The following is a 19290-nucleotide window of genomic DNA, read 5'->3' as shown; positions in this document are numbered from 1 at the left end:
AGCAGATGTGAAAATCCAGCTGCCTTTTAAAAAGTTGAACATTGAATGGATTTATAAATATGTAAAAAGTGACATTCTTATTACTGAATTTTAAGTTAATTTTTATAAAGAAAAAATAACATAAAAAGTTTTCTTTGTAAATCAATCGATATTTAAATTTGTTTTAATTTCTAATATAGTAAATATTGATAAAACCCACATAAAAGCTCTTTGTGGTTCTTAATTTTAAGAGTGTAGAGGGGTCCTGAGACCATAAAGTTTGAGAACTGCTGTTTCATAGTATTTAATACAAAAATAAGTTTATTTGAATAAAAAAATTTGATCACTAGGTTTTATTATCTTCATGCAAGTTACTTCTGATTACAAATACAATCGTCCCTCAGTATCTGTAGGGGATTGTTGCCAGGACAACCACTTAGATACCAGAGTCCGTGTATGCTCGTGTCTCTTATATAAAATAATGTATTTTCATATAGCTTATATATGTCCTCCCAAATACTTAAATCATCTCTAGATTATTTATAATAACGTCATATAATACAAATACCATTTAAATAGTTGTTATACTGTGTTGTTTAGGAAATAATGATAAATAAAAAGGCTGTACATGTTTAGTATAGACACTGCTGTCTTTTTTTTTTTTTCCCCCTCTGAGTATTTTCAGTCCACCCTTGGTTGAATCTAAGGATGCAGAACCCACAGATAAGGAAGGACGATTGTACACAGAGGTTCTAGAAAACACACTGTTCTTTTATAAGAGGATTTTTTATGCTTTGTAATGTGACATTGCATCTGAGGACTGTATTGTTCATGAATTAAGTTAGGCATGAGATTTTTGAAACAGTAACTTTAGTTCACTGTTGTTTTTTTTCCCCAGGCAGCTGAGTATGTCCCAGAGAAGGTGAAGAAAGCGGAAAAGAAATTAGAAGAGAATCCATATGACCTTGATGCTTGGAGCATTCTCATTCGAGAGGCACAGGTTTAGTGATATAGGATTACATTTCCTTCTCTATGGGTCCAATCACACTACTTGGTTCTGCAGTGAATAATATTTTCATAATCCTAACATTGTAAATGCTGTTTATTGGTTTTCAATTTTAGAATCAACCTATAGACAAAGCACGGAAGACTTATGAACGCCTTGTTGCCCAGTTCCCCAGTTCTGGCAGATTCTGGAAACTGTACATTGAAGCAGAGGTTACTATTTTATTTTATTTTTTCTTAATATCAGCATCTGATGGGAATTGCAGCATACACTGTAGTGATAGAAAACAAATTAGGAACATAGCTAATTAGGACAAGGAGGATTTAAATGTGTCTTACTTTTATTTTGTAAAATAGGTATAAAGGAGTAATTAAAATGAATTTTTGAAATTTGGGTCTTTTACAAGCTGATGATTGTTGCATTTTGGAGTTGCAACAACATTAAAACAGTTTCAATGGTATTGGAGTGCTTTAGCCTTTTATTTACTTGTCATGTGTCAATTTATTGCCTCCTGTGTCATTTATTTAGAACTCATTTTTCTTTTTATTCCTACTTACAAACTAATATGGATGAGAGTATATGAAAATACAGAAATGTTAACTTAGTTTTTCATAGAGTATTTTGAGTGTCTGGTGAAATGAAACATTTTAAGAGAATAATTACTTCACGTTTTAATTTTGTGAAAATGCATGGTTTATCAATGTAAGCACTTCAATAATTTAACGATTTTTCTGTAAGATAGTTTATATTATGCAAGAATAAGCTAATGTGATTCAAACCTATTTAATAATCCTATTTAATCTTAATTTTACCCAATGATGCTTTGCTTTTTTTTTCTTGCTTTTTATATCTTGAAATTTGAACCCAGGCATGTATATTTTAAAGAGTCAGGATCCCATTCATGATTATGGTTAGGAGGAAAATGTTAACTTTTGAAGACTGGAATTAGTAGTAAAAATGATAATAAAAGTTTTAATGTGTCAATAACAGTTGGCACCAAGTAATCATTTTCAGGTTGTTAATATAAATTAATGGGATGGAAGGGGTAAGATGTAAATAACTGATATTCACATTAAGCTGAAAATTATATGCATTTCTTTTTGTAACTTATAATACGCAGTACTCTTAATATTAATTTTGTGATACAGATTCTCAGCATAATCAAGTACACTGCAGCCTCAACATAACATTTTCTGCTGTACCTGAAATTTGATAATATTTAGGTCTGTTTTGGACCTATTCAAAGGGCTTTGGTCATCAGCAGTACTGAATATACTTCAGCACAACACAGTGTCATCTGTGATGTGTCCTCAGAATGGACCCAACCAATAGCAGGTTTAAATAGAGGCTACAGTGTACTCATTGTATTTGTGCTATAGTTTAGATTGCACTACTTGGTTGGGAGGGAAATTACTGGGTAATAGCAGGAACATTGTGTGTGTTTTATTTTTGTGTGTGTGGTTGTGTATGTGGTTTGTGTGTTTGTGTGTTTGTATGTATGAGAGAGATTGTGCCTTATGTGGAGTCTGGTAGTTTTGGCCCATGACCATATCCTTAAAGTTTCCTCACCTATCCTCTGGGACCATTTCTTTCCTTAATATATTTAAATCACCAAAGTAGGTTGGCACAAAACAGGTGAGGCCTGTCTGAAATATGCTGAAGCCTGTGCTGCTTTGTATTAACTCATTAAAACAAGGAACCTGGAACACCTGCACCTGGTCTGCATTCTAGTCTGGCTTTACAAACACATTAGACTTAAATTCAAACACACCAGAAATGAACATAATTGATATATAATTGTTTTTGTATAATGAAGTAGAACTTTGAGTTTTTGAAATTTCCTTGTTTCTCAATTATTCAGGCATTATTCATGCGTTTTATTATAGCATAAGTTAAACTGAAATAGGCAGTTAGATACTCCATTCTGTAACTCTGAACACAATGGGTTTGTTTCTGCAATTTCCTAGCTGTAAGTTACAAACTGCATCCTTAAAAAAGTTTCAGGAAGACCAGATGTTATTCCAAGGGGCTGAAAGTTGTCTACGTAACAGGCTCAATTCATACAATGAAATGAAGAGCTGCTAGCAGTTGCCTGATTTATGTAGTTGGTACTATTTGCAGTTACTTCACACACGCACAAACATACACACACGCACAAATAGGTGTATATAATGTATTAAAAACAAATGGTAAATAATATTTATGTATATTTTAAAATTTATATTTTGGTTTAGAAATTAAGGTTTTAAATTGAATACTGGTTTTAGAAATGCATATTCTGAGCTGTGTTTTCTCTTTCCTGGTTTGCTCTTTATTTTTTATATTCACATTTTATTTTTGTTTAGCCTATGAGAGGCTAAAGTTTTCTTTTGATCATATCACTCAATGTGGCCATTAATATTTCTGGAGAAGACACATAACTTATTTATAATACTTTTTAAAAATCCAAAGTGATAATAAGAATGTTTTTACGTTGAAAGTAATACTTAAGTGTTTACATAACATTCTGTATGCACTCAAGAAAATAAAGTTTTGTTAATACATTTGTTGTAACTCAGTACTTCATGGTGGGAAAATTGTAATGTTCATTTCTTTATATTCAGCTAAACCAACTTGTGTGACTCCAAATACATTTTTTTAATAGAAAATGCATACATCTTTAGTAACAGAAGATGATTTGCTTCCCCAGAGAAACTCCTTGCAAATCCTATTAAAGTACAAAATGTCAAAGGAAAAAAGTATTAAACTTTTTTAAAAAATTTGAAACATCAGTTGGAAATGAGAGCATATTAATTACTTAGAAAAAAATTTGATGATGCTACTATATGAGCCAGTGTATCAGATTTGCTCATAACTGAGAGTTGAGCAGTATCTATTTAGCTATGTAAAATTTGGATTTAAAATGTTATCCTTAATTTGTCACATGCTTTCATTTTTTTTTGCTGTAACATGGAAATTGTTGCAGGTAAAATTCTCTTGCTCTAGTGAACGGCATTTAGGACAAACTTCTGTGTATTCTTAATATATAATTTCAAAAACTAGGCCAAATTACTTTGGTGTTATATATAATACATAGGAGATAACATTTTGCCTCCACTCCCTGAAATGTATTGTTCTACTCTTTACTCCAAAACTGTTACGTCACATGATTTTACAATATTATTTATTATAAGATGAGCAAGTCATTAATTGTATGACTGTTCTTAAAATGATAGTTATCAAGTATAAAGTTTAAATATCAGTATGATATGAAACTACTTTTGTGACTTCTTAGTTTTAAATAAAGGAAACATTTAAATATGTCTCCAGCTATTTGATTGGATAAGGATATCTTAAATGCAGTTTAATATATTTTGGATTTAATAAATGAGAGGTTTTAAACACTCAAGTGGAATGCCCCAGTCAGAGCCTCAGTGCTCTTTAAAGAACTACTTTTTACAATGATCGAAAAGATCACTAAATTATCACAAAATTGAGAAAATCTACAGAATTTTGACATACTCTTTTAAATTGTTCTCCCCTACCCAGCCTGTGGTTTCTGTAGCTTTTCATGTAATTAGGTGATGAGTGACAACATGTAAGCTACAATATCTTATTGTTAGAGAAGTAATTTGTTTTGAATCGGGCCACATTCATAAGGAATTTTTTTACTGAAGGATGTTTTTTATTGGTGGCTGAAGGAGAAATGAAGAAGGTAATGCTGCTGGTAATAGCAACAATGTATCTTGCTGTCTGTGAAAGCTGTATTTCTTTAATAAAAGCATATAGAGAATTGATTGTTTTTTTATTTAAAATTTTTACAAAAGATGAATTCTTTTCTCTATACTTGGTTTTTCCTTCCTTATAAATAATGGGTTGTGTAGCATACATTTCAATTTTTCAAAATGACCTTTCTTCTTGGAAAATGGAAGTGAACTCAGGATGCAACATGAGTGACCTAAATTGAAATAAACTTTTCCATTGTTGATACTGTTTTAATACCTTTACATAGCAGTTCAAATTACTGTATTATAATGTTTTCTTTCTGTTGAGCAATGTGATTTTAAAATGCAGATAAGTTACTGCATTATGTAGATTATGGTGATTTCTATTCTTCAGCTTGCAGCCTTTTTACAAAAAAAAAATCTGTACTCTTTTCTTATAGATCTACACTTTTCCTGTTTGTAATAAATGTTGGTCCATGTCTGTGTGATTATTCAGATTTTTACTTTAAAAACTCCATATGCTTTTTTATCTAGTTTCTTAGATGCATATATAAATGTAGAATAGAGATGTAAAAGAAAAAAGTACTTGTAAACCCAGAACTGAGTGATAATAATCTGAAAGTGCTTTGAATAAAGTACTGTTTGATAAGCAAAGGAAATATTTGCATGTTGACTATAATAAGTAGTAAACTATTTTAGGTTTTATTGGATTATCTGATTCTATCTCTTATCCCTATACATTATTATAACAGAGCGTTTAGGTGCTGTCACTTCTACTAACATGGTCTATACATTTTCCCTTGGGACTTTTTTCTCAGCCAAAGCAACTATTTGCAAAAGGATGTAGTCACTTAGATAACGACATTTCTTTAAATGAAACCTTATATTTTCTAATCTTTATAATTTCTAGATAATTTATTCTTTTATGTGAAATGTAGCCGTTTATTTTCAAGCAAAATCTTGTTGTAATCAACCTGATTGTCTATATATTTCTCAGCTTTATAAAGCAAAACTAATCTCTACAGTCATTAGTAAACATATTGAAAATATATGGTCATCTTCTTCACCCTGCAAAGACTCTTACGTTTTAAACCCAGCTTTTTTATATTCTATTCTTTGGTGTAATGAGTCATGATATATTCAGAAATTGTGGGAAAAGATTTATGATAAAAAGTGCATATACATTCTAAAATTAGTGATGAAACAAAAAGGACTATTGGATCATACAATTTGAAGTTTTGGGGGGAGGTAGTAATGTTTTACCTAAATTTCCTGGACATTCGTGGAATAACATAATAACATATAATACCTAATACTTAGTTGTTAAAATTATTGGGTATTATAGTCGTTAGGATCATAGGGGATAATTTTGGATCAAAACTATCCCTATCCCAAAAGGTATTAAAGATACACTGCAACATAGCATCCATGAATCAACACAAACATGTAAGCCCTTCATAATATCACAGAGCTAGAAACCTCCATATTTGGAAATAAACTAATTCTAACACATGAGACTTTTTACAGTGTTGAGCAGTTTTGGTTATAACTTGAGCTCAGAGGAATCAGGTGGCAGCCGACTTTCCTTTATAAAACAAAAGGACCAGTTTAAGTCAAAAGCTCAAATATTTTCTAATGGATTGTTTGTATTTTCTTTAATGCATCAGCTTTGAAACAGCTATTCCTTTGAAATGAGTCTGGTTCAAGGCAATTCCAGGAAATGAAGATGTCTAAAATATTACCAGTGACATCTGTAGAAAGCTGCACCTCTAAATAAATGTGGACAATGCATTTATTAGTTGTAACTAATTTATTAAACTTTCAATTTTATTACTTTAATTTTACTGAATGTTTAAACTTTTAATTTTATTATTAAACTGGTTTGCTCCTAGCAACTTGGTAGCAGAAAACAAGTAGTTGGTTTGTATAATGGCATAATAGGTTGAAATCTGTATCTAGATTTTTTCCCTCACATATCAGAATCCACAGCAGTTTGAACAAAAATTGTGAATATTTGCTTTGAATACAACTTCTTGAGAAACTCTTGAGAAACTCAGCTGCTTTTCTAAGACTCAGGAAAGCATAATGTGGGTAAGTTTTACCATTTTGTATGCTAGACCTCCAAAGAAAAATTTTCTATTTGCAAGTGTTAATTAAGCAATAGTTCTAAAGACAAGTTGACATCAGTGATAAGATTCAAATGTAGTTTTGAAATAGTACATTGAACTGTAGTAAGGGTCAAAGATAACAAGATCCCAAAGCTGTTTTTAATCTTTCTAAAACTAAATCTAAATACTTCTATTCATGTAACAGAACATGTTCAATTACAGCCTTTTATTTAAATACAGCACTTCAGCTCTAGCATGTACTGTTGACATTTTAAGTCTTCCTTTGTCCCAAGATTCATATTCTGCAACTTTTCATACTGGATTTGAAGAAAAAAGAAGGTTGGCCATTTTGTTATGATGGTTTTCTTGGAAAATTTTTCATTCACCAGACTATGACTACTGCATATATTATATACTTGAAGTGGGCATAATGTTTTAAGTCATAAATTTTTAAAGCTGGAACATGAATTAGTTTAGCTCCCTCATTTTATATGTGAGTAAAATAAGACATTGTTATCCCTGGAGCCAAAGTTTACAAACTTCACTGCTTTAGAATCACTTGGAAAGCTTTTAAAGCATACAAGCTTCCCAGTTAGTATACCAGCACTGCTGACTCAATCTCTAGAGGATGGACATACAGTATCTGTGTTTCTGGCAGCTGGTTTTGGGAATTGAGGCTTTGCAGGGCAGTAATTGAATCTTATTGCTGTTAGTAAATTTTGTAGTTTGCAGAATATTCCCTATACTTGCCTGGACAATAAAATGATTAGTCTCCTGGCTTGCTTTTTGTATATTATCAATCAAGTGATCTTTGAAGCATCTACTGTGTGCTTAGTATACTGTGACTGTTAGATTCACAGTCAGGGTTAGGGTTATGCCGTTTTAACTGTAACCGTTTTTTTTACTAACTGAATTTATTCCTGGGTTTGAAAACCGATTTTCTGGTTGCATAAACTTTTTTTAAAAAGACAGTCACATGAGTGTCAAACTAAGAATCATAACCTTTAAGGACACATCTGAGCTGAAGAATGTGGCTTAAAAGAATTAACTGCAGCTAACTTGTACCCTCTGTAGAGTTTGAACAAGAATGCCACATATTGGTATTTATTTTTGGTTTGTTTAGCTAACATCATTTTCTTTCAGTGCAACTTGAGTGTTGTACTGGTACTTCTCATTCTTCTAGGTGGTGGGGAATGGGATGTTATCTCACAAATAACCAGTTATTCCTAACTTACTATAGTCAGGTTCAGTCCATTTCTGAGTTTTTCACTAGAAAGATCTGTAGTGTTTCTCAACCATTTTAAACTCATATCCTTATAAAAAATGAAAACTCAAATGCTTCCTTAATGGCTTTTGACAGTTTTAAAATCAAATTTGATGACTAAAAAGTACACCAGTGGTAATTTTAGAATGGTCTTTTCAGCTGTAATTAAGAATTTAAGTACTAATGAAATTTGGAATTACATTAGACTAAATTTTATAAAACTTAAATGTCCAAAATGGCAACACTACTCAGTATTATGGAAGTGCAGTGTCATTGGAGGGAAGATTGTCAGCAAAATAACTTTGATTCCTGTGTTTGTACATTTCTTTTAGTTCCCTCATCCACCATTTCCTTTGGTTTTGGCTATCGTGTATGAAGATAATGTTTGAATTTTTGTGCTTCCTGTATTCGGGGTATGGTATTGGGTATTAGGTGAAAAAATGCTTAAAACATTATTTAGGTTATCAGAGTTGAAAATCCAATCACGAGAGATCACATGGTTTAATCTGCTTTGTATTGGTTGAATAACAAGAGCATTGCTTTTAGTGGTTACAAACTGACAGTCATTTAAGCAATTTTTGTGATCCATTTGTAACTTTATTTTGAAACTACTTTGAACTTACAAAAAAGTTGCAAGAACAATGCAGAGAACTCCCATATATATTTTACACTGCTTTTTAACATCTTGACATAAGTGCTTTACTGAATCTTTATTTTTTTCCGAACTATAGAAGATTGCATTGCATATATTATGAACTTTAATACTTTGATGTATTTCCTAATAACAAAGATTCTTATACATACACACAGTTGAGTGATGAAATTCAGGAAATTTAACATTAGTAGAATAATCTGCAGTCTGTGTTCTACTTTTGTTATGGTAATACTCTTAAATTTCTTCTGATTCATTATCTAATCCAAGGCCATTATGTAATTGTCTTTCCTCTTAGTCTCCTTCAGTGTGGAACAGCCTCTCAGCCTTAGTTTGTTTTTTGGTTTTGTTTTTGAGATGGAGTCTTGCTCTGTCACCCAGGCTTGAGTGCAGTGGCGTGATCTCAGCTCACTACAACCTCAGCCTCCCAAGTAGCTGGGACAAGTGTGCTCCATACCCAACTAATGGGGTTTCACCACTTTGGCCAGGCTGGTCTCATTCCTGACCTCAGGCCTTCCGAAGTGCTGGATTACAGGCGTAAGCCACTGCACCCAGCCCTCGGCCTTAATTTGAATTTGTTTGATGCTTCATCATTAGATTTAGGTTATAGGTTTTAGCTGAAAAGCCACCAAAATGGCCACGTGTCTTTAGTGTATCTCATCCAGAGGCGTAGTAATGTTCATTTGTCCCATATTGGTGATGTCAGTTTTCATGATGTGGCTCAGGTGTTGACCAGCTTGTCCACTATGTAGTTAATATTATTTCTTTGATAATTAATAGAAAAAATAATGGGGAGATAATTTGAGACTAAATATTGTATTCCCATCTAACAACTGTCCACTCCATTTAAACTCGATTGATTCTTGGTTGAATCAGTGATATTTTTCCATGGAATTATCTGGTGTTTTTCAATATGTTTATTGAGTGGAAACAGATATTCTATATTGTGTTTGAAAACTATTGGAAAGTCCTAGCTTTCCCCTCCCCACCATGATTTTTTTCATTTAAGAAGCTTACTAGTGAGTATAGTTAGTAAAGATAATGTTTAGGATTTTGTCAAATATAAATCATTTACTGTAAATGATGCCTGTCAATTCTGTCATAAATCATATGGGGAAGAAAACTTAAAAATTGCTACTTAAAGCATTAGGTTATATATATTATATATCTATTATCTATAAACTGTATGATATAGGAAATTGATATCTATATTGATTTACTTGACCAAATGGCAAATTATTTCAAATAAGAATTTAGATATTTTTAAAATAATGCCATCTTTCACTTTGTAAACAAATTAGTGAGTCAAAAAGATCATCTAGACAACTACTTGATTATGTTTGCAAATGCTACATTATTTAACTTGTTAAAAGTTTTCAGTTGTGAGCAACACAAATGATGAAATTCTCAGCACTTTAAAGGAAATAGTTTCTATTAGCAATTAAAAATGTCAGATTGCTTATCCGTGGGAATATTTGCTAAAAAGGTAACTTGTTCCTTTGTAAATTTGAATTTCCTGAGTTCACAGAATAGTTAGGAGATTAGCATTTAAATAACAGGCATTCCAAGTCAAAATAACTTTGAAAAAAAGAAGTTTAATCTGTTTGGGCGCAGTTGTTCATGCCTGTAATCCTAGCATTTGGGAGGCCAAGGTGGGCATGGATTGCTTGAGCCCCAGGAGTTTGAGACCAGCCTGGGCAACATAGTAACACCCTGTCTCTAAAATACTTTTTTTTTTTCTTCAAAAACACAAAAAATTATTATTTAAGTTCAGTTTTTTATTATGGGGGTAGGGAACTACTCTGCCCTGTGCCTCAACTGCAGGGTCAGAATTTTTCTGTGTTACTGTAACAGTGGTCTGATCATATTTAGTAGTATGGGAAAGGTATGTTTAAAAATGTCTGTATTTAAAGAAACGCAATGCAGTGCAAGGAATTTGCAGGTAACTATTAAGGGATACATGTAGGAATAGGAATGAAAGAACTTGAAATCTGGGGACCCTAGGATATTCTGCTTGCGGCTTCCTTATTACTAGGACCTTAGCCAAGCAATTTAATCTTTTTTCTTTCCAACTTTTATTATAAAATTTTCAAACAAATTTGAAAGAATAATATATAGTCAATACCTGTACACCTCTGCATAGGCTTAATGAATGCTTTATATTTCTCTGCTTATATAAAGAGAATAGTACTGTATAAAACCACAATATCATTATCACACTTAAAAGGAACAATAATGTTCAAATCTATTTTGATACTCAGTTCATGCTTAGATTTTTCCTCCATATGGGCTTCTAGTCATTATACTAACTGACCTAAGAAATCTAAAATACAGTATAGTTGTGGAAATAGCTATTAATACATAGTAGGTTTATAACTGACTTTTGTTTTTCTTTGCTCAGGAGTTTTTTGCATTCTTCATTATTTGTCTCAGAATTAGGTCTAACAGTATTTTGGTGGGTATTTGAAAAAATGGATCATGTATAGCTACTCACAACCACATATAATTGCTTTAGTAGAATTTCAACAAACCTTTTAGAAGATTTTATGGTACAATAACTTCTGTGTAGCCAGGTTATCCTTTGTATAAAATCTTGTCTCTAAAATTCTAGTTGCTATTGTTCTCCATACTTCCATAGTTTTTTAATTTTTAGCTGTAGATACTTGGGTTTAATTTCAGAGAGTACAAAGGAATCCTGTACACAAAAGGGGCAAATCTGTAATTTTGGACTTTTAAGAAATTTATAAGAGCAAGTATTTTCTTTCCTCTTTGAGACGGGGTCTCACTGTGTTGCCCAGGCTGGAGTGCAGTAATGTAATCATGGCATACTGCAGCCTTGACCTGCACAGGCTCAGATGATCCTCCCACCTCAGCCTCCAGAGTAGCTGGGAATACAGGTGCACACCACCACACGTGGCTAATTTGCATGGTGTTTTGTGGCTGTTTTGTTGTTGTTGTTGTTGTTGTTTTGAGTAGAGACAAAAATACAAAATTTTGTATTTTTTTGTTTTGCCATGTTGCCCAGGCTGGTCTTGAACTCCTGGACTCAAACAAAGAACATATATTCTTTACCACTTTGAATATTTTTTTTACATTCCACATTATAGATAGAGCGGTAACTTTTGCATCTGTTTCTGTGTTAGCAATTAGGAGTGTTATTAAAATGGCATTTACTTAAATCAAGGCCAAAACTAAGGATTTAGGTAGAGTATATTGCTTATTGAACAGTTGTTTTCATACTTTTCAAAGATGTGTAGAAGTTTTGTAAATTAAGTTTTCTGATAGGATAAACTATATTCCCTATGATCTGTTGTTTATCTATTTTTTGAGACAAAGTCTCACTCTTGCCCAGGCTGGAGTGCAGTGGCGCAATCTTGGCTCACCACAACCTCTGCCGCCTGTGTTCAAGTGATTCTCCTGGCTCAGCCTCCCGAGTAGCTGGTATTACAGGCACCCATCACCACACCTGGCTGATTTTTGTATCTTTAGTAGAGACAGGCTTTAACCATGTTGGACAGGCTGGTCTCGAACTCTTGACCTCAGATGATCCACCCGCCTAGGCCTCCCAAAATGCTGGGATTACAAGCATGAGCCACCATGCCCAGCCTGATCTGAAAGGAGATTTTTACTAATTGAGATTATGAAATTTTATGAAAAAAATGAAAATGAAAGAGGGGCATATCTAGCTCTCTATTTAAAATACTAAAAGGAACTTGACTTTTCTAGTTAATGGGAAAAATCTGATTTATTGAAACTAAATCTTTATTTCCAGTGATTTGTAATTTGTGGTGCATCAGGCTTAGGGATTCAAGATAAACTTTTTGAGCACATCTCCAGGCTATGTCTTTGAAAACTCAAGTATCCTCATGTAGCTACCTGATACCTCTCAGTTGATTGTAAGTAAACCACTATGATGTTGCATCAGAATTTGTATTATTTACCTATAAATAAAACAGTTTGCAATTCTAAGCATCCCACAATTGAAGTGTTTTGGAATTTTACTTTAGTGTATTCAGTTATACTTATAAGATACTTTTATGTGTAAAATGAAAAGTTTACAGGCTGCAGTTTGACATTTTTAGGAGACTGCAAATTAAAAATGCAGAATTGCGTTGTTAGCAAACCTTCTTGGAAAGTAATTTTGTATGTGGAGGACTAGTCCTTAAAAGTTCCCTAAAATTGTGGCCTTTTAGTAGAATGAAATTGACTGATGCCTACTGACGTATTTGCCTGGGTCATAGTCACGTAAAATTGTCCAAAGTATTAACACCTTTTTTTCAGTAGTACAGTTGGCTGTTGAATTTAGAGATTCTCAAAAAAAGTAATCTGGTAGTAATTTTGCTGACCCCCCACCATCTGTATATTATTTATAAGTTTTTATATGGATATAGGTAAAAAAAGTAGGCCGGGCTTGGTGGCTCATGCCTGTAATCCCAGCACTTTGGGAGGCTGTGGCGGGTGGATCACTCAAGGTCAGGAGTTCAAGACCAGCCTGCCCATCCTGGTGACACCCCGTCTCTACTGAAAATACAAAAATTAGCCAGGTGTGGTGGCATGCACCTGTAATCCCAGCTACTTGGGAGGCTGAGGCAGGAGAATCACTTGAGCCCTGGAGGCGGAGGTTCAGTGAGCCAATATCATGCCACTACACTCTAGCCTGGGCAACAGAGTTAGACTCTGTCTCAAAAAAAAAAAAAAAGTAATGAAAATGTCTTTTTTCAGGTTCTTCCATCCACGTTATTTTTCAGGGAAGATGGGGACATTATCTTCCTAAATTGCTTCTAAAATTTATTAACTTTTCCAGTATCTGTTGAGTAAATGCATGCCAGATGCTGCATGGGAAGGTGGGGGATGGTGAGTCAAGGAAACCTGGAAGAACAGGGCTTGTGAACTGAAGCCTGAAGTATGTGTATGAGTTAAGCAGAGAATACCTGGCAAAGAGAACTGCCAGTGCAGAGGCCTTAACAAAGGAAAGAGAAAACATGCTTTATTTGACGAGTTGAAACAATTTTAGCTTGATGATTTTTAATTTTTTACATTTTAGAAATAGATGAATGCTCATTTTTTTTTTAATTTTTAAGCTGAATTTTGCTTCTAGTCATTCCCAGTATATTAAAGCAGATGACTTGTGGCTTACATGCATGTTTTCTTTGTTATATATGAGCTTAATGGTCATTAGCTCATCTAGAATTGCAGCTAAGCAATAAGGGAGAATAATTGGAGAATAAGCATGAACATCTGAAACAATTGCTAGATTAATAAGTTGGCTGTAATTTTGCTCTAGGAAGAACTTAAGTTGAGATATTTGTAATTCTGGGCCCTTATTTTACTCAAATGCCTACACAAATTTGTAAGTTAAATGACTGGAAACTTCCTGTTCAGTTCTCAAAAAAAAAAATTACATGTTGATTTATAAATTCTCTTTTGGTTTCTTTTCTTTATTTTAGTTTCTAATTGAGTATTGAGAAACTAATACAATTAAGCCATAACATTTTCCCTCTTAATAGTCTTCATAGCGATTGAGAAAATATGACAGTATTGGCCAGGAGTTTTTCCACTTTTGAGAGGGGGAAAACATTATCCTAAGAATAAAAAATTGGGTTATTTTCCTATAGCTAGGTAAAAACCTGGAGAAGTTGCATGAGTTTGATTCCTAGAAATGTTTTTACCATGAGTAAAATTTGTTTTTTAACTAAATGGGAATCCACATTGTCAGCCGTCTAGCTTATCCAATGACACACAGTTTCTAAATTGACTTATTTGTACAGAAAAAAGATTGCTTATTTTATATGAATTTTAAAATGAAAAAACGTTAGGAAAGTTCCCCCCCCTTGTTGGATAAAATATTTAAGTTAATTGCATGTGGTTTACTAAAAGGGAATAATTTACCAAAGAGACAAATATTTAATAATCAGATTAAGAAGATACTACTTATTTTACTGATTCTAGTATCAAAGGTTTGAAATCTTAGTTTTAAATCAGAATCCTGTAAAATGTTTTGATGTCTTCTGGATACTTTGGAATAACCTAAAGACTGGTTAAAATTGAGAAAAGCAAAAGCACAAAAAGAGTTTTCCAAAACATCTCTCAAACCAAAAACATCGTGCCATTGCACTCCAACCTGGCGACAGAGCAAGGACTCTGTCCCAGAAAAAGAAAACAAACTCAACAACGTGGCAGTCATTCAGTTTCCCTAAATTTTCTTCTTAATTTAATGATTTGGTAAAATCCAAGATTAGGGAGAATTGCATACCTAGGTGATACGTAATAAAATGTGTTTAGTAATAGTTAACATTTTTTTAAAAGACAAGTGGTATTACATGAATAAAATGTTTTTATAGCTGTTAAGAGTAAATGAGATTAATAATGAACTTTGAATCACTGAATTAGAGTTCTGAATAGAATTTTTTTCAATTGATGAATTTTAAATGAATTTATATCTGTATTCTTAGTAATTATGCGAAAAGCCTAACATTTGTATGTTTAAGAATCTGTTTTTTTTTTTAGTACCTTCAGGTAGGCTGATTTAATAATTAGTAGAAAATTATTGAATGCTAGGATACCCACAAGTGTAAAATTTTGTGCATAATATCTGCATGATAGATAATCCACATATTAATAGTAAAGTCTCTAGTCACACTGGCCTCCTTGATGTTCCTTAAATTTATTTCAGACATATTCCTCCCTTAGGGGTTTTGTCTATATTAGCTCTTTTATCTGTTCTAAAGATATTTTTCCAGATGGCTGCTTTGCTAGCTGCTTTGCTTTCTTCAAATCTACAAAAATGTTTTCTCCTGTGACCACTCTGTTTAAAATTGCCACTCCTACCCTCTACAGAATTCCTTATCCTTTACCGAGTTCTCCTTTTCCCCTATAACACTCATCACCTAAGGTACTGAATAATTTACTTATAGTTCATCTATTTTGTATGTTGCTATATTCCAGGAAGCTACAATAATGCTTGGCATACAGTGGCACTATGAATACTTGTTGAATTAAAAATCCACAGTGGGAAATAATTGTATTTTACAAGTTGAATTTCTAAAAATTAGAGTTATGATTTCAGTTTATAACGATGTAGTTTCATGAGTATAAAATTGTGATCGGCTGATACCTTTACCGTGACAGGTTAGAAAAATATGTCTTTATTTTTAGAACACTAAAAGAAACTATCCTTTTGAATTGTCTAATACCCCTAAATATTTAAGTATTTCAGAGTAAACTGCTTTCACATTATTTAGAATTATGTTGATGTATAACATAAGAAAGATTTATACTTTTTTTTTTTTAGAGTCAGGGTCTTACTCTGTCACCCAGGCTGGAGTGCGGTGGCTTGAAGTCAGCTCACTGCAACTTGTAACCTCCACTGCCTGGGCTCAAGTGTTCCTCCCACTTCACCCTCCCGAGTAGCCGAGACCACAATTGCAGGCCACCACGCCTGATTAATTGTAGAGACAAAGTCTCATGTTGCCCAGCCTAGTATTGAACTCTTGGGCTCAAGCAATCCTCTCACCTCAGCCTCCCAAAGTGTTGGGATTACAGGCATGAGCCACTGTGCCTGACCAGATTTTTACCAGATCTGGCTTCTTTAATAGACTACTTTTGGAATTTAGTGCTTCAGTGAACATTGGATTTTAGAGTTTATAGTTACTTTTCAAGGTAGTTTGCACACAATTTTTTTCTAATCTTTTTGAAAGCTTGATATTAATAAAATTTTATGAAGGAGACTAGCCAGTAATATGGTGAGTTAGGTTACTCAGATTAGCTCTCTCACTGAAAACAGCTAAGGCTGCTAGATGGAATTTTAAGAACATCTTAACTAACATTGGACTTACAGCCCTGTAAGGAATTACCAGGTGAAAGCCTAATGGAGTGGGGAGGGAGAAAAAAGGAACATGAGGAGATAAGCAGAATGCCTAAACTGTTTTGGTCCTGAAAGCAACTGCCAAACTGGGAAGACTTGAGCTTCAGTTTTGAACACTTCCAGTACCTTAGGCAGCAAAAGTCAAAACCCAAGGCCTGCCCAGGGTACAGTGTCCAATGGGATATACTTTCCCCTTAAACTGTGTGCTCCAAAAGCTACGCTCAGGATGACGGTGATCTAGAAGTAAATCCATGCCACCTTCCTACCTGTAAGGGACTGAGAAAAGTTGCTTCCGTCTGAGTAGAGCAGAATGGGGGGATCCTGAGATGTTCCGTATGTGGATTTGTGTAAATAAACATCACCTGAGAATGATTCAGAAAAACTGAAGCCATGTATGTAAAGTAGACTCAGCCTGAATTAATGTCCCTAATAGGTGGTAATAGTTTATTCATACCCTTTCTGGAGGAATGCACCTTCTTCCTAGGCCTCAAAGAGTTTCCACAAATAATCTTTGAAGGGAAAGGAGCAGATCAGTTGTTAAAAATAAGCATATAAGGAAACCACATATATCAGAAACAGACCTGCAAAGGCTTTAGAAACTAGAATTTAGATAAGATTAGTTTAATAATAGGTGAAGAGAATTGGAGAACTGAAGGAATCCATAATGGAGCTTAAAGAGCCAATTAGATGGAAAATATGAAAGATGTCTGAGACACAAAGGATAGCGTGAAAATGTGTCTGCTTGAAGTTCTAGAAGTAGAGGAAGGACATGGGGCAGAAGCACGATTTAAAGAGAGAAATACTGAGAATTTTCCAGACTGATTGAAGGCTTCAACAGATTCAAGATGCTCATTGAATCCCAAGCAGTAATTTTAAAAATCCACAACTAGACACATGAGGATGAAACTACAGAAAACTAAAGATTTTTTTCTTAAATCACATAAATGGTTGGAAATAAAAAGATAAATGACCTTCAAAGAATGGCAGTAAGGTTGGTAACTTCACAGCAACAAGGGAAACCAGAAGACTGGAATTGACTCTTCGGGTTGCTGAAAGAAAATAGCTGTCAACTTGAAAGTTCTGTACCCAGGGTCATGTTAATAAAAGAACATTGTGAAAGTTACACATGCATTTTTGAACATGTCCAATTGTAGGTATAACTTAAATATATATATTAAATTCAAAGCTCATTTATTAAGTATCCAGGTTTCTCTTCATATTTGCTTCCTAGCCTAAAGTCACTCTGTTCCAATGCAAGTTTTCCTTAAGTGAAAGGACTCATTGGAATTGGAATTGGTATGTTTTTAGCTTCACTTTTTTCAGGTCAAAAATGATTATATGTGTTTTATTTTTATGTTTATTATAAGCAGAACTATAAATCTCACTTGATTGGTTTAGTGCCACAAGTTTGTAGTTCGGGCATTAAACAAGTAGTTTCTTGAATGCTGAATTTCAGTTAAATTTTTATCCAAATATATCACTTCAATTTCAATTTTATTGTTACATGTTTATAAAACGCTTGACTTGGTTGGAAATGAGTATTTTTAATAATCTTGAGTTATGCCAGTGTCAGATTCCATTAATTAGTATTCATTTTTTAGGTTTGAAAATTAACTAAATATACTAAATTTTTATGGTAGTGCCTCTGGACTTTATCAGTTTGTGTTAAGGTTGATAGTTCCTTTTTTTTAATGCTTAAATTATACTATGTGTTTAGAGACTGCAAAGGTAATCCTTTACCTTAGAAAATGTTAAATAGTTTAAACAATATTATACATCTAATTTCTGTATGCATAATGCATTTTATGTTTTATTTGTACATTTTTTGCAAATTTTAACATTTTGGGGGTTTTTGGAATGTTTTGAGAATTGATAAAAATACAGATATATGTTTAAGTGTAAAAACTCAAAAGTTACATGTCACCTAGACATTCCATATATATGTGTGTTCATATATGTATACACGTGTGTGTGTATATATAAAAATAAGGTTCAAATATGAGAAGATAACAAAAGGAACCTACAGTGAAAAGTCACCTACCCCTGTTCTTGAGGCACCAGTTCCCCGCAGAGACAATGTTCGTAATCTAGAGATGTTTAATGCACATACATTCATGTGTTCTGTCCTTTTACATTAATAAATATATATTGCATTTTGTTTTACACCTTTTTTTATTGCTTAAGAAAGTAAGTTTTGGAAATCTTTTTTTCTACAAGTACATGATATTCTATATTTCTTTTAACTTGTCCTCTACTGAAGGACATTTAAGTTTTTTCCTCGTCTTATATTATTACAGACAGTTCTCCAGTAATTGTATACATATCATTTCCATTTGTGTAAATATTATTGTAGATTAAATTCCTAGAAATTGAATTGCTGGATCAAAGAGTATATGGGGTTTATTCAAATTTTCTATTTCCTAATCTTCTTCCACAGAAGTTGTCATAGTTTTAAATCCCATTGATAATCCTGTAAAGGGCCCATTTTCCCAAATCCTTTTTATGCAATATTTTATACTCTTAATTTTTGCCAGTACTTATAGGTAAAAAATGGTCATCTCGATGTGATTTTCATTTGCATTTCCCTTATGAATGAGATTGAGCATATTTTCATTTTTAAGAGCCCTTTGGATTTCTTTTTCTAAGAACTAATCTCTCTAGTCTCTTTTTCTGTTTTTTTTTTTTTTTTTTTTTTTTTTTTTTTTTTTTTTTT

At 33.0% G+C, this 19290-nt stretch overlaps 1 protein-coding gene across 2 annotated transcripts in view; it reads left to right on the top strand.

Annotated features, from left to right (window-relative positions):
- LOC108513824 (cleavage stimulation factor subunit 3-like) overlaps nt 1-19290 on the top strand; it is a 48066-nt gene that overhangs the window by 23820 nt on the left and 4956 nt on the right. The window contains exons 2-3 of one of the 2 annotated variants that reach the window (XM_017849709.1): nt 878-979; nt 1102-1197. In XM_017849709.1, the coding sequence (XP_017705198.1) occupies nt 878-979; nt 1102-1197 (198 nt within the window). Of the gene's footprint in view, nt 1-877; nt 980-1101; nt 1446-19290 lie in introns of those variants that run through there. The other variant, XM_017849707.1, reaches the window with a different exon arrangement.

Source organism: Rhinopithecus bieti, unplaced genomic scaffold (genome assembly GCF_001698545.2).
Source record: "Rhinopithecus bieti isolate Rb0 unplaced genomic scaffold, ASM169854v2 scaffold_32083, whole genome shotgun sequence".
Lineage (NCBI taxonomy): Eukaryota > Metazoa > Chordata > Mammalia > Primates > Cercopithecidae > Rhinopithecus > Rhinopithecus bieti.
This window is presented reverse-complemented; position numbering and strand designations above follow the sequence as displayed.